Below are 17,378 nucleotides of genomic sequence, written 5' to 3' on the forward strand. Positions count from 1 at the left end.
ATTTATAACTTTTTCGTGTCACAGCGCCGATTTGGCATCGCAGGCCGAGTAGGGGGCGCGAATGGCACTACAAATAGTCGGTGAAGAACTTACGCATGTAGGTCATTATTGATTTGTGGATTGGAAAACTCTACTCGAATTGTTCTGCGCACTGCGGCACCTTTACTACACGGCAGATAGCACACAGGACACTGGAGTTAATGCACTCGTATGGAGTAGGCAATGGGCGATGCATAAATTGCGAGTACAAACGGACGTGTGTATGTGTGGTATTAAATTTTAAAATAATTACACAGGAAGAGCTGATACAAGGGCATAAAGACCAGGAATGGAATCAACTATTTAATATATGACAATATTTATTTTTAATATTGCATATTTTATTTCAAAATGTTTGCAGTTATTTACTATATCATTCAATAATCAAGAAGAGCACTAAGTGTTACTAACTAAGCACCAAAAGTGTCTATCTGAAGAACCATTAGCTCCTTTGTCTTTATTTGCACTCACATCATTCCAGGTTCGTTTGCTTTTAAGTCAGAAACTAATTTTTTATGAGCTTAGTTCTAACAATAATTACAACTTCACTTCAAAACTTAGTTCATCGAATCTCAAACAAATTTCATCAGTCAATAAGGAACAAAGAACTCGTTTGAAAGTAGCGAACGTAATGCAAATCGAATGCAATTTCGCATTAATTACCGAGCTGAACCAATTCGCACGAGTGCCATAACCCACTTTGAGTTTCTTGTACGGCTGTAAGGGAATGCGGAAACATGATTAAATCTTGTACTTAACCAGCATTCGAGCGATAAAGTGTGTTTCAAAGCAATCGACATGTTTGCAACAAAATTATTTGTTTGCATTTGCGAGGCCCTAGAGAGAGCCAGGCAACCCGAGCGCAGTGTACAAGCTGTGTATTCAATGTGGAATTGCAGCTTGTTGTTTCTACTGCCGTTGTTCCAGTAGCTCGAACATTACAAGGGCCATGTAATGTAAGCCTCGGCGTATACGCAACATTTATGAAATTCCATATTAATTATGGTTAGGATACATATTTAAACACATAAACGAACATGCTCACACAAGCACACACATGAACTTCCATAAATTATGTAGTTGCAACACGCTGCGGGCCAAACACCGTACACGCACAGGCGCAGGCATACATTTATTGGGTTTGTGTGGCATTCATACTATCACGGTATTGCTTTCTACATAGTTTCAGCTACACGTATGTATATGTACGCATGTAGGCGAATTGTAATTAGTTGCACATTTGCACATATCCAATTGCACACCGACGTAATGCCCGAGAATATTTTGTTGCAAAAGCTTCTTAAACAACTTTTTCTAAACACTGCCTTTGGACTCTGACAATTGAATGTAAAATCTTAAGATATAAAATAATTATTGATTTGGGGAAATTCGCAGCCGAAATATGCTGAGAGAACTCATGCTAGTCCATTATGAATCTTGTTTCCATATCTCATATTATAAAATCTTAATAACAGGTGTTTTTCGGAGTTGGTCTTTATAACAGCTGTGTTCGAAATTGGGCCTATCGGCTGGAATATATTCGAGCCAGCCACGGCGGTCCGTTGGCCGAAATCATTTTTTAAACGTAATACTCAACCCTTATCATTATTATAAAGTTAAACTCTTGGCTATAAATTAAATTATATAAGTTTTATTTCGTCTTGAAAACCTCGCATCTAAAAAAACACCCTTTATAAGAAATAGAGATACGAATGGTTTAATGGCATCAGCAATGCAACATGTCCCAAAACTAACGTTTGCCACAACACATTAATCTAGCGAGGTACACATGCTCGTACCGCTGTACATTGAAACAAGTTGCTGTTTGCATTCAAAGGTGGCTAACTACATATATGCGTTTATGAACGTACTACAACTTATGGCTTAATGCAAGCTCAATGAATTTTGAACTCACAATTAAAGTCAATCGGGTTGAAAAATATCAATTACCAGTTCTGGTGGAATGTACCGGAAGAATTTTTAAACAATTTAGGTTCAATTTCGATTTAGACAAGTATATATCTCCGTTTTTAATCTGCTATTACCACGCCCATACTGACATATTCATAATATCTTTCGCAAATATGAACCATATTAGGGGCATTACTGAGCTGATATAGTTGAAGTTGAACATCTTCCTAGACTTTCTGAAGCATTTCAAAAAGTGAAACACAAATAATCTTAACATTTTTGAAAGGAAGGCGTGGTCTCTCACTCTAATAGAATTAGTGTAAATATCTCGTTCATTACGTTCATATGTAGACCTCTTCAAATTTTCAACTGCTTTGAGAGAAAATACTTTGGATTATCTAAGACATGGTAGGAAAACAGGCGACAGAAAGCAATAAGTTCACCCTCCATGTACTGATTATACCAAAAACATTGAAAATGACTCTGCAGAAGATGAAGCTTAAATAACGGTTGACTAGTTCACAAATTTATCAAGCGGGTCAGAAATCAGTGTCTGAATTCCTATAGTTCTTCCAATTTAGTTTTTCAAAATTGTTTGCAAGAACTATTAACTATTTCGAAACCCATTCGTCACATTCTACTTTAGCGAAGAACATCCATAATTAGAAATGTCCACACTTACAGTTATGTCGATGTGCTCACATCAAATGACACTGGAGGACAGTTAAATTGTAAATGCACACGTTTGCAAAGGAAAGTGAAAAAAGATTTCATTGATAGTGGACTGAGGAGGTCGTTAGGAATTGAGGGACCTTATAACGAATTAAGGATTTATTCATTAGTGAAATTATTGAGTTAATTTCAAGAGTGGACATTAAAGCATGTTATAGTGCACTTGAATCAAAAACCCGAAAGCTCTACAAATCATTTTATGTTTATTGGAAAACAAGACAATATTTTCAAATTACTCCAATATTGCTTATGCATTCATGAATCAAGCTCCGCAATACACTGAAATCGAATTAAGCATTTATGGCTTTGTCTCAGAGGTGCAGAGGGTCAGAGGTCACATATGTTATCTCCTTTAATTGAGAGTGTAGACAAAAGAATTGCATTTACGTGAGGTGTGGCGAGACGAGCGTATGCAAAGATCTGCCTAAGTGGTCGCACATCACATGCCTACATACTTATCAATCACTCATACGCACTGGCGTGTATGTATGTATGTGCGGAATTCATGAAGCAGTGCAAAGTTCAAATGTGCGCATGTGTTGCTTTAACAAATTGCCACAAAAACGCACAGATTAAGGTCAATAGGTTATTGGGCAAACAAGCTAGCTCCCAGCTGTGAGATATACATGAGATGACTACGTATGCATATGAGTTTGTGTTTATTGTTGTTTGTATTAGTGTGTGTGTGTGTGTGTGTGTTTGTGTTCACGTCACCTGAGAGCAATAAAAATGCTTCCCTAACGAAGCTAATCAACTTTAAAGTTTCTACAAATTCACAAAATCTAAGCCAACGCAAACACAAAAGGACACAAAGGTGCACTCAATCGTCTTTGCCGAAACACTTTGCCACTCACACACACATCAAACATACATACAAACAAAAATATATGGATAAACACACTCATCCAAGCATTCAGATTTCGGGTAAACAAGAAGAACAAAGCCGACATCAACACTGGCAGGCAACACTTAAAACGAGCGCAGACCCGATGTGTATGTTCTTGTATCAATAGAGCGAAGCCAACCAGTTACAAACTACTCTCGGAGCAAGTGTGGACTGGAGATATGAGTGGTGAACCAACTTTCTTCTTCCATGCTGTTGGCCGAAGTGATCTCAGAAATATACCAATGAAGGAAATCATGCTCAATTATGGAGCTCAACCGCTGCTGCAAATAATCTGCATGAAATTGCTCTAAAATTGGTGAAGATCTGTTCCTTTTCGGACTAGTTCAAGTTTAGTTCAACGAGTAGGTGAATGCGCTTGTGAGCTCGTTTATATTCCAACTAGTTTAATGCTTCACTGCAAGGTAACAACAACAAGAACAATATACATATGTATAAGCAATGTTCTAAATAGCTACAACAAAGATAACAATAACAACAACACTTAATTCAAACAAGTTATGCAAAATGAAAATAGAATGAAAGTGGTGCAATGCGAAATTCGTTAGCAACTAATTTGTGTTTGTATATACCAACACACACACACGCGCACATATGTATGTGTGTTTGTGTCAGAATGTATGCATTTAAGTGAGCTGGCAATTTGAATGCGTACATGAGCAAGAATATGTGTCATTTTGATGGACTTTTGTATGATGGTTGGAAAATGAAACAACAACAAGTAGTAGTTGAAGATATTAATGGCTATTTCGAAATTCTAAATTATCTTAATAGTTTATAGGAATATTTGAAATTTCCAGAACAAAACGTAAGCAAAGGCGAGCAGAGTTGCGTTACTAAAGAGCTCGTCATGAATAAGAGATCAGAGTCCATATTAGTGATAAGTTTATATGTTTCATAGCAATGAAAAGGATGGATCTTGATGGATATTTAAATGTAGTTAAAATTACTTCCTGTGATGTAGTACGACACTTTGCGAATCCGCTCTTGCCACTGTTAGAGAGAGAGGCTTTTTAAAGGACCACTGTGTTTGGGTCATTTGTAGTACTTAGTTACGGGCGATTCAATAAATTCGATGATCCAAGTTGTGCGTGAAGATGACGGTTCCAGACACCAAAATCGGTGAGTGGTATAGTTTCTATACTCATAACTGTACATATATACCTGCATATGTGAAGGTGCGTAACTTAGCTGCGATTTATGGTTCACACTGTGGCCACGAAAGCATTGTGGGCGTGTTCGCAACATTTCATACATAAATATGAGTATTTACGTATTTAAGTAATACCTACCGTTGGTTGCCTTTTCTATTTACATGTTGAAGTGCAGATTGTAGTTGCAACTGCCACCACTACTGCTGCTGTGGCTGCGGCTGATGATGATGGTGATGATACACACTTACTTCATATCCTGTGCGGTCAGTTGATCATGCTGCTGCTGCTGCTGATGATGATTTGTTGAGGTTTAGTTTCCTTGCTAACAACAACAATAAAAATACCCACCTTTATTGTTGTTCATTTTGTCATTAGATGCGTGTTGTTGCTATTGCTGTGAAACTGCCAACAAAAGGTGGCCCTCTGAGCTGTTATCAAGCGCCCTTCTCCCCTTGCAACGGAGGCTTGTACCGGCTGCCTTTATGTTTATTTGCTTTTCTGCCTGGGTGCCTGCTCGATTATTTGGCTAGGCCTCGGCTTGAATGCGCTCAATATCTAGCAAACAGCGCCCGTTTGTGTGTTTATCGCATCCATTTTGATGGGTAACATGCCACAAGCACTTGAGCAAGTGCCAAATCGTAGTAGTTTGCACAAAAGCCTTCACAAACAAATGCACAGATGGCTCATAGCGGCTGGTTGAAGGCAAAGAGCGCGCGAGAGAGAGACAGAGAGTGTGTGTGTGTGTAATTGCGTTACATTGAAGTCGAGTCAATTACAAAACATGATATACAGAATTGCTTGAGCAAGGTAGTGTGTGTGTGTATTTGCATGGGCGTTACAAGTTGCGCTCCAGTCTGGGTTCTGCTATGTCATTGTCGCTTTGGGCTTTCCCTCTGCTCTGCTCCTTGCAGTCCGCCGCCTCTTCACGGAAACAGCAGCGCACACTTGAGCGTGTCTGCAGAGATATAACCACGATTGTGTGTGTGTGTTTGTGTGGCAAACGGAAACGCTATTACCATAACTCAACGAGTCAATGACTTTTTGGTTGCGCTGATGGTCTTTATTATTAACAGCAACACGCCACCGCCATATGGGCCTCGCCGCTGTTTCCAATTATGGGTGACACATTCATCTCGGTGGCGGTAAGTGGCAACGCCACTCTCGCGCCGCACTCGCTCGCCCCACACACAGATGCAGAGCCGACAATGGCACGCTGCCGCAAGCACATCAAACCGGCAAACAACACAGCTAACGGTACAAACACATAAGCAAGCGCGCGTGCAACCGTTAGACCGCTAAAACGTTTGCCGTTTGCCAGCAGGGCCGACACAAATAATTTCACAAATAAGCACGTTCCTCATGTTGTTGTGCTCCCTTCGGGTGGCGTTGGCACGTTGATAAGTGTGTCAACAGCAGCAAGACGTTGTTCGTCATAAAAGCAGCGACTTAAAATATCTTATTTAAATAATGAATGAAATAACGGGCACACCTCCACCTCCACCTCCACATACCGTCCATCTAAGATAACGGTGCTATGATTGCTAGTTTTAAAGACCTTAAAGGAGTTACGTTTCACAGATAACATAGAATTTAATTCATTCGTCATGTAACGTCAATTCCTATGGAAGCCTCAACTTTCTATAGTCGATAGATTTCAAGAACTGTTTTGAAGGTTGGAATTATACTCCCGCGAGGCGATTGAAGGTCGCCTTTATGGTGTATCTTTATGATTGTAGAACTTCTATGATTTCCTCTTTGCCTCATTCTGTGTTCATATTCCGATTAAATACTGAACCCTCGATGAAACTACCCACCAATTTATACTTAACTATATTTATAGTCAAACTAATGAACTTTCCAAGCTTTCCAAATATAAATTTCACAAATAAGCAAATTTTAAATTTCTCTTTCGGTAAAATTTTTATTTGTCTCCCTTTTGGGATACTTGGGTGCAGTGCCAGCCAGGAGCAATTTAGAGTCTAACAGCAATATTATGTTAAAAGTGTTGTCGGTTGCCCGCCGTTGGTTTGTTAAGTTGTCAGCGGTGGTGTTCGCACTCCGCGGTGTGCGGCCCCTGTGTTTGCCTTCCGCACAATTGCCACTTAACAATTTCGCCAACTTTCGACATTTGCTGTGCGTTTGGCTATCTGTTTCCTGTTTTTAATTCCAAACTCGGCATTTGTCGCATTTGACTGTAATTGTTGTAGCCCACAATATGTGCTTGTAGGTGTGTGTTGGTGTTATATTAACATAATGCCGCCATATTTCTTACATTAATATAAAAAATGCGAAAGAAAATTAAAAAAAATAATAACTTTTTCCTTTCAGTTCGCTGCTTTGTTCGAGTTGTTTTCGGGGGTGTGACGTGTTTGGCATTTAACTGCTGTCGCTTCGGCTCGTTTTGCATGGGACCAACACATTTGTGGCACATTGTTGTTTCGTTGCTTGAGTTGGGCTTTATTGCTTGTGCGGAGCAGTCCTTCCGCCCTCAAATGGATTCACGTACACTTTAGCCGAAAACTAATTTATTTCGTAATTAAGTTTTTCCCGACAGCCTCCGCATCATGTCTGCCGAGGTAGCTAACGGCTAACGGCTAACCACCAACCACCGACCGGCGACCTTTCCGCCTCTTTGTGGCACTAATGTAGTTTACCAAAAGTTTTCGGCTTTAGTCACTGGTGGTTATTGCGTGAACTAGAGATTCGTCCGAACCACTAAACCAACTCTTGCAATCGCAGCTCGGCCGCTTAGTAGTGTAGTGCGAGCGTTCGCTCTGTTTGGAAATAAACTTTTTATTGCAGAAATTTTAAGTATTTTATCTTTTTATTGCTCTCACGAAAGTGTATTTAAGCCGTGCAACTTGTTTATCTTCATTTGATCTCCAGAATAAATGGATTTTATAAATCACATACTCGTCTCCCTCACTTGAACTACCTCAAATAGAGGGACGAGACGCAAATAGACGATAGGAGTGGCAGTATTTGGGGACTTAAATTTGAAAAATTTAGATTTCCGTTTTTGATAGTTAATTAAGAATTCTTTCCCTTCCTTACAAGTTTATAAATTATTCGTCGTTTCATTTATCAACCAAGAGTTTGATATCGAGTTCTGCTTAAGATCCAACAAAGCTTCACCTTTAAAACGAATTTTTTAACCAAATCATATTGATATAGATAGTCTCTATTAGGACAATAGAAGATCTGTTGCGGTTGTGGCAAAGCAGCAGCAACGTTTGAGAGGCACTGTCTTTTTAATGCGCTTTTATTGGCTTCACTGGTTTACTTAAAAAGCTGGGAATTTGAAGCTGGCGATTGAAGGAATCTTCAAGCCTTTATAAGACTAGCTTTCTCACTATAAAGGTTAGGGTCTACAAAAGATAATTCCATTCCCACTCAACTGTTCGAGCGCTTTGGACGTTTCGCTGAAAGCATTGAAACTCTTATGAAAATTAGAAATATTGTCGCTTTTCATCATCTTGAATGAACAATTCGCTTGACTAATTGTCGCTTTCTTACGTTTCTCGCAAGAAAGGCTACCCGCGCCCCTAATTAATAATTGCAATTAAATAAAGGATGAGCTGTTTTTCTTGAATATATTAACAAAATGTTTTTTGTTTGGCCAGTACTTGTCATTTTGTTTGGAGCGCCAAATCAGGAGCTCTCAGCTGATTTACTTCCCTAGAAACGATAAGCCTGAAACACTCATGCTCTTTCTCTTCTTAATTGCGGTTGTGCCTGTGCGGCGGTACGCCAGCAGCAGAAGAGTAAACAAGTTATTTACACAGTAAACAAACTCTCAGCAAACCCAGCGTCCAGCGTTTTTGCAATCCTTGCTGAGGACGCACATAGTTTTTGCTGCTGTTTTTGTCCCTAACCATGGGCAACAAAATCTGATACGAGTACATGAAGGCACATTGGCGAGCCGAAAGCGTGCGATAACAAAATACAGAAATGCGCGCCACGCCAAAGCAGAACCAAACAAACAAACAGAGGAATGTGTGATAAGAGCAAAGTGTATGCCGTGTATGTTTTGCCGCCAGGACGCTACTCGGCCCCAAAGTGGTGAGCATGCGCACCATGGCCGGCACACAAACATGGCTGCCAACGTGAGCCGCACACAAGAGCTGCTAAAACACCACACCGAAGCAGAAGTGGCGAGAATGTGTAGCGCTGAAAGGTACATGGACTAGACCACGGCGTCCGAGTTGAGCCGGTGCTCAGTTGCAGCTGATAGCTCGAAGGACGCGCATGGTTTGGCGGATAATGGAAATAGCAGTGCAAGTCAGCCAAGTAAAGAGGCAATTGTGAGTTGTGTGAGCCAGCAAGGGAACCTATTGCGGTGCGGACGGTGTGACAAGAGGTGAGGAGGTGTGTGCGCGACCGCCCTTCCGGCTAGTGAGTTCGTGCGAGTGAATGAGAGAGAGTGCGCAGGCAGTCAGTGCGGGAGACAAGTGAGAGCGCTCACACTTTGCGAGTGCATTGCTTCGTGGTGTTAAGGCAGACTGTGGCGTGGTTGGGGTGTTGCTGCCGGTGTCGATGCTTAATGTCGGTGGATGCTGTTGGACGACACGGCGACTTCGTAAATGTCAAGTGTAATGCCACAATCGCAATCGCTTGCGCCTATCGAGCAGCAGTAACGGCAGTAACGGCAACAACGTAAGCGAACGTCAGCGACAAACAAACAGTTGGCGGCGAGTGTGACTTGAGAGCGAACGAGTGCGCGGAAAACGGAAACGGAAAGAGCCAACGCATTGGCGAATATACATATACAATCGTACATACTAAGTAAAGAGTGTGTGTGTGTGTGCGGCATATGTAACGCGGCTGCAATTCATTGCACCGAATGAGGCAACCCTATAAAAAAAAAATCGCAATCGAATTGCATTGAAAGGCGAGTGGTAATTGTAAATTTGCCGTTATTTTAAAGGAGTTCGTCGATTTAATCAGTGCGCGAATGACAAGCGATGCGGAAAGTTCAAGTCGGCGAAATCGGTAAATATTTGTGAATGTGCAGTGAACTGAGCAACATACATACAGACAAACCTACATATGCTGCTTATTTACAGGCTTTGCGCGCTGGAAAAGATGAAATATGTGTAAATGATGCGAAAGAGAACAACAGAATTTCAGTAAAGCAGTGCCAAAATGCAGATTTATCTATGTAAAAAGGGGCCAAATTTGGATAAGCAAAAATAATCAAAACTCAAAATCAAATATAATTAAAGAATCTGAGTGCGTACAGTGGTGTGCAAAACCGAAAGTGCAAAATGGAAAATTTATTTCAGCTAACAAAATAAATAAAATTATATTGACAGAAAGTAAAAAATTGCGCATAAATCAAAAATTTCACTTGTCAAGGCATATCCGGAAATAACAGTAAGTGTCAAGCAGGGATACAGTGTCGGTGAAAATTAATTTACAAATAATTTGGGAATTTTAATAAAAGTGTTGTGAAGAAATACAAAAATCAAAATAAAAAGAAATCATAAAACACTCTAAAAGAAATAATAGTTCAAACTAGTCGCCAATTTGGTGATCTTAATCAAAAATAGAAATTCTGAAGAATTGATAGTTCAAATAAGCGAAAGAAAGCGGAAAATATCAGAGCAACCAGAGTAAAGGCAGATAAACAAAATAATAATAACAAATCCTAAGACAACGCGCGAAGGCAAGCAAAACAAAAGCCATGAGGACAAGTTGCCATATTCTTGTGCTTTTGCTTCTGGCACATCTCGGTGAGTGCGCCTTTTTTACACGATACCGTTTTATATGTACATATTTCTTCTCTCCCACTGCTACTTTTGTTGAGCAAGAGAAGAACTCTAGCTTTTTGTTATCATCTTTTATTTTCTATACATTTCTCGTGTCTCGTCCTGTCTGCTAACAAGTGCATGAGCGACGTCGACAGCTTGGACGCTTTCAAGCGGAAAATATGTTTCAAAGTTGTGTGTGTGCTTGTTGGTGGGCAAGGATGTTTCTCATAGGAGAACCCCTCCGGAACTCTTGTCTTCCCGTCGTGGCTTGTTGATTTAAGTATGTAAATGCAATCTGCGTAAAAAAGTCGTTTGAAATGAGCGATGTTTCAGCGGACTTTTTGACTTCATGCCTTATGCACTTAGTGATTCGAATGACAATATATTCAAGTTCGTATGAACCCCTTTTTGCGATTTTTAGAAAATTACATAAATCTGAATTGATTTTAAGATTACCCTTTTTATTTAGTTTTAGTATAATCGAGAATAGAAAGAGTTCCTTGTTTAGTAGGTGAGGAGGTTTGGATTGGAGATGTGCCACAAAATGTTATAGGTAATTAAACGGTTAAATAGCGTAGATAACACCGTCCACCTTGACGTAACGTATCTTAAAACTTAAACCAAAGCAATAATGTTAACCTAGCATATGGTAACTCTGATAGAAAAGATTTTGAAAACGAATCAATTCCAATAGAGCCCGAATAACCCAATATACATACAGTGTAACTTCTCTAGCTCGAATCACCATATTTCACAAAAAACTTCGAGTTATAGAATTTTCCTTGTTCCTTGATAGTAAAAATTTTAATTTTGTGTTATGCCCTGGTCGAAAAGTTCGATCTATGGAAGGAAATTTTTATGGAATTTGCCTTTCAATGCCACTTCAAGAGTTCGAGTTATGGAAGTTCCACTGTATTAGTTCCGCCCTTCAAAAAGATTTTAAACTATACACGTTGGTTAGTTACGCAGATAACCAAAAAGAATAATTTAATACATATATATTATAAGATGTAATTTGAAGTAACACGTGGTCAATATTGATTCATCTCTTTTCTGAATCTTCAAATATAGAATAAATATAAATATAGAAAATATTAGGCTTTCAGGTTGGCTTAATACTGTACGTTTTGGTCTTCGTGGGGCATATCTCAACATTAATATTTTATTATATTATTCGGTATTAAAATTAAGTCACATTGGTTCATACCATCCCCAAGCAATAATTTGAAGAATGACCAAATTATTTTTTAAACAAACTGCCTTTAAAATAGAAAGTATTAATTAAGGGAGGGGTCTGGGTTTCAGCGCAAAAACAAAACACTTTTTTCGTAATTTTTTATTTGAAATATCGATTAAGCAATTTTATTCAAACCTTCTATACATTATTGAGCATAGTTTTGACTATGTTCTGTAAATTTTTCATGCAAAAATCGGTGTTCACTGTAACTCGGCCGAAAATTATCCTAAAATGAAAAACCATAAAAATTTAGTTAAATTTTAAACAAACCTTCCCCCCAACGTTCTCGGATTATTATTTTTTTATTTAAAAATTTTTGGCGGCCATCTAAAGTGTGAACCGTTATTTTCGACTAAAATTTCCGCCATTTTCAGGGTGGGAAACACCCTTAATGTTAAAAAAAATTACTAAACGTAGGGGGGAGGTATTTATGTGAAGAAAATGTGTACCAAATTTGAAATGAATCGGTCGAGTAGTTTTCAAATGGCAGTGAACACGGACTTCAAAAAAGTGGTTTTGAGAAAAACGCGTTTGAAGCCGTAGCTGTTAGAGTTAGAGCGTTAACTTCAAGAATATTGCTTAGATTGGATTAAAATTTTGAGGATATATTCTTGAAATGTTAAACAATAAGATAAAACAAAAAAATCGATTTTTCGAAAGTGAAAACCCAGACCCCTAACTTAAGACATCTAGCCGCCTTATAAATTTTGTGAAAGGCTCAAAGAATACATAGATAATAATAGATGATAACACAAATTTCAAAAATTACGAAAGTTAAATTTATAGTTTTTCAAAACCCTGTAATGTTTGACAACCTGTCATCAGATCACTAAGTCCATTGCAATTGTTGGATCCAATCGTCTGCATCGTGGTAGATTATTACAGATAAATTTTAATCCGTTAGCTAAAGTTATAAAATAAAGTATTTCATTTGCTATGTGAGAAAGCTCTTAGTTTGCCTTTCTTCGTTCAAGTTGACTTTCATGGACACTACTATACTTGTTTATTCATTATATTAAAATAAATCATAATTTATTTGCTTTGGTTATTTATAGCCTCACAAAGAGAACCACTATTATATAGAATTGTTGTCACCAGTTTATAATCCCAGCTTTATTGCTAAGCTAATGAAATATCGAATTTCCAGCGGGACACATGAAGCACTTAACTTATTTAATCATTTATATTCAATTTCAATAACTCCCCCACAAAGTTGTGTTCTCCCTTCGGAAAGCATACCGTTTTGCACACTCTAACGCGCAACCTCTAACCGCAATCGAGAAATGTGCAAAGTACAAATTAATAGTCACTTTATCACATCTAAACGATACCGCAATCTGATTGTGACAAATTCTTCTTTAACCACATGCACACAAACACACACACACAGTCACACTCACACTCACACATTCATGTGGAAGCGCCGTGTCGAACAATTTTCTTTTATAGTTTTCGTTTGCATATAAATTGCTGGTAATAATGCGAAATTATTTCACATGATACCCTCACCCCTCGCAGAACACTCACGCATTCATATTCGCACATTTATTGGCGTGTTGTAGAACAACACGATTTGCTCTGGTTGGCACCCCGAGGCCAGCAGAGGTTAGACGGGTGTTTGCTGGATGTCATAAAAAATGCGAGCAACCCGCTTCTCCACATTCTCTAGATTCTCTTCATTCGCACATTCATTTGGCATTTTACATATTCGTACAATATAATTTAGCATAAACCGAATTCATTTGCATATTTGGTGCGAATGAAATTGCAAATATGGCAAGGGATTGAATAAAAACTGCCTCTCAAATGAAGGAAAACACCCACATTTGGAGAGGAAGGAGGTGGTTTGAAGCGCCTCAGGAATTACTTAAAAGTCTCCGAAGTGTGAATGATCAGAAGGATGATGTCAGAACAAGAACAACACTAACAAAAACATAAAATATTTGAGCTGAGTGTGGGCTAGAAAGCGTTTTCCTTTAATATTTAAAAAACCTCTTTGCAAGAATTTAAAAATGATGGCGAAAACAAAGGGGGATGGCTTCTGAAGGGAGTTATGTAGTAACATGTTATTAGCAACAATGTTTTTCATACTTTGTTCTACTGGCTACAATAAAATAATTAACTTTGTTTTAGATATAAATTAGGTCTGCAATATATCATAAAGGACTTCTTTCCGAATCTGTGAATAAGTATATGTATATATATATACATAACTCGAACTTCCATAACACATTGGCAATAGAAGTCATATTTCATACAAATTACCTTCCGTAATTCGGAAGTCTCTCTAACTAGAAGTTTTTTGTGGATTATGGTGATTCTAGTTAGGAAAGTTGAACTATATATATTATATATGATACTGAATGTAGAGATGAATACATGCACAGTAGGCAAGACGAGAAACTGTTTGGCAATTCTCATTCATTTTAATTGTTTCAGGGACAATAATAGGAGCTGCTATTTACTTCGTGGAATTTGACTCTAGGGATTGCCTATATTAAGGTCGAAAAGCAAACACACAAGCCTAAGTGTGTGAGTATGTTTTTGTGCATAATTCAGCAAATACTTACCCATGGGTTTTTCAAGCTTTTTCTGCTACCTGAAAAGCAATGTTTGGAATCCGTGTTCCAATAATAGTATTTTAAAATTTGTTCTTAGAAATTTTTCTGTTCAACTCGACAGCTCAACGTAAAAATAGTAATGGGGAATGTGGGTTAAAGCATTATATATACATATGTCTGTGAATTAATTCCTTTAATCCTCCATCAATGTCATGAAAACGTTATAAGATTTAAATTTCCAAATATTTCGTAATTAAAACTTGTATCTTGTATATCATTTGAACAATCCACTGCCCCTATGCGATGAGGAAAACATTTGAAATCATCTTCACTTAATTTTAGGGTTCCTAAAGGGTTGATATTCAAGATATCCGAAAAATTAAACCTTTTTAAATTATCAAAAGTAACGAGATATTCTCACCAATGTTATGAATTCATATATAAAACATTTTTTCTTGAATCTTGTTCGAATTAATTAAATTGGAAATAAGTTGTCACAGAGTACAGTGAGTCATGTAAGAATTTGACATATAGATTATAGGCTGAGATTATCAACTTCAACACTGAAATATTTTATAAAATGTTAATTTGGTCAACTCGTACCGTTAATTTTGCAACCTTATGTAACCATAAACAATAGCACTGTACAACTCTGGGAAAAGTAGATTTTGCCATATATGTAGAGTAATAAATTGAATTGAAAGTTTCGATATGTTTGCTTTATAATTTAGATTTTAATCTTTTTAAGTCAGATCCCCACTCGAAACGTTTATATTACTAGTTTTTTTTGAAAAAAATGAGTGTTTTCTGTAATTTACATTTTAATTTCAATATCATAACTGAAAGCATTTGACCTTTTAATCACATCTTCTGCCAAGCAAATATTATCCAAACTGTGATGTCTCCTTAATCCCTAATTGCATAACTACTTATGTAACATTCACATTCCATTTGTGGAGCCTTAGCATGAATCGTGAAAGCATCAATTACTCTCTTCTCCGAAATCTTTGCTTTTTGTTTGCCATGTGTATTTAAACATTACGAGAATTAGCAGATTGAAAGCTTTTCGTCATTTAGCACACGTGTGTGTGGGGGTGTGTTTGAATGGGTCCATTTACACATCATTAAGTCCAGCTTAACGATGAAAGTGTGTCACTAGCTGCCATTGTTCTCCGATCGGCAAAGGTATGGACGACCTGTTTCCATTCGGCTCTTTGCTCAATAGAGCAACGCGGTACAACAAAGGCGGATTCTGTTACTAACGAATTACCAGCTGATGGTGAGAAAGAGCTGAAAGCTGAAAGGACCGAGTCATGTGATTGATTAATTTTCAAAGTCATATGACAGCTTCATCAAATGAGCGCTGTGTGGACGTGTGAACGTGTGCGAGCGAGTGCCGTATGAAGAAAACCTTTGTTAACGATAAGTAAATGTACGACGACAGTTCGGCCAGTTGTGTGCTCTTTCATTTTCGACGCAAATTGAAAATATTACACACGTTTTGTGGATTTTGTTACTAGCAAATAACGGTATACCCTCCCATATACATATTAAGTGTGTTAAGTAAAAAAAAAACTTTTAGTTTGATCATTGTTTGGCAACAGGGAGTTTATTTAGAAAGTTCCGAAAGTTGTTCTGTTTTGTCAATTTCTTTTCCATCACGAGAATGAAGAAAGCTAAATGGCGCAAAATGCTACTGGCGATTATTCTTGTGTGCGTCCAAATAAAGAAAGAGCAACTTATCGCTTAGAAGAAAAGCAAAGAGTAATGTGGAAAAGCACAACAATAGTTGCAGACTTATTTAAACTTAAAGTTATCAGCGTCGCCCAGGGCTCCCACACGCGACGCGACGTATTGGAAATAAACTATTACCGAAGTGTAGTCAATATTAACGGCAAACAACCAGCCGTTGTGAGTGTTCGACTGCCGCGATTGGCTTTTCGAGCACTTGGGCGGCTTCCCATTGTGTTTACCCACGCCAATGCAGACAATCTGCGTGTGAGTTGAGGAATTGTTAGTCTACAAAGTTTGTCACAAACTGAAAATAGCGAAATTTTCGTCTTCATGCTGACTTCCAACTGACATATGTACGCGGTTAGGCAGTCAGCGGAATCCCTCCCTTTGTTCCATGTGAGATCAGCCGATGTGTTCAGTATGTTCTAACTAAGTAGACGACACATATGTATGTTGTTGTTGTGGCAAGTGTAACAGACATCCATCAATTTGCAGGCAGCGAACGCGCTAATGTTGGGTAATTACAATTACTAATTTCACAAGTCAATAAAGTTAATGAAGTAAAGAAGACGCATGTAAGTTTTTGCTGCATAATTGCTGGGATTCTATGAAAAAAGAGAAGCTCTCGGTCATCAGAGCATTAAGAATACGTTACACCCATTTATTGTATGTAGAATATTAATGTGAGATACATATAAAAGATATACTTTCCGTCTGAGTTGATTTAGTAGCGTACAATTTTATTACTTCCTCCGTATTTTGAGAGCACCTGTGAAATCATGTTCAATCTTTGCAGCCTTTAGGCTCATACACGCGGGTATACATATGTCTATTGTGTCTGGTTCATTAATAAACAGATAACTTTGTTTTTATGGATACCTGGCAACAATTATTAACTTCTATGTTTACACTGTAAATATTGAGGACAACTTCTTTCCTACAGTCTATAAGGGCTATTACTACATTTATTGGTATTGAATTTGTAGATATATATTTAACGAGTACTTTGGTCTAATGATGCTAGAACTCGAGTGGAAATTGTCGACATATATAATATCATAGCGCAGATGGAGAGCAGTGTCCAACTGACAACTTCGATCTGTCCGTGTATTCATCTAACTGCCCGTCCGGCTATCTGGATGAATTAATCTAATAATATAATTAACATAATCTAGACAAAAATTCCCCAGACATCAGCAAATTTTCGATATTTGATCTATGTATACTAAACTAAGATAATGCTTTTATACTATATAATTTCCTAGAGAGTCTTTGAAAGTATTTGAGTTTTTGTTTTAATTTTAAGTTCCCGCAAATATTTAATGCACTGGGATTTTATCCTTTTTCTGCCTT

General features: G+C 38.0%; 1 protein-coding gene across 8 annotated transcripts in view; it reads left to right on the plus strand.

The window, feature by feature from the left end:
- The first annotated feature begins 8,157 nt into the window (after nt 1-8,157).
- LOC105212932 (cell adhesion molecule Dscam2) overlaps nt 8,158-17,378 on the plus strand; it is an 81,652-nt gene continuing 72,431 nt past the window's right edge. For 3 of the 8 annotated variants that reach the window (XM_029040717.2, XM_029040716.2, XM_029040718.2), the window contains exon 1: nt 8,353-10,475. In XM_029040717.2, the coding sequence (XP_028896550.1) occupies nt 10,427-10,475 (49 nt within the window). In that variant the 5' untranslated portion in view covers nt 8,353-10,426. Of the gene's footprint in view, nt 10,476-17,378 lie in introns of all 8 variants that reach the window. The other 5 variants (XM_029040715.2, XM_011185313.3, XM_029040720.2 and 2 more) reach the window with 4 other exon arrangements.

This window comes from Zeugodacus cucurbitae, chromosome 4 (genome assembly GCF_028554725.1).
Source record: "Zeugodacus cucurbitae isolate PBARC_wt_2022May chromosome 4, idZeuCucr1.2, whole genome shotgun sequence".
NCBI lineage: Eukaryota > Metazoa > Arthropoda > Insecta > Diptera > Tephritidae > Zeugodacus > Zeugodacus cucurbitae.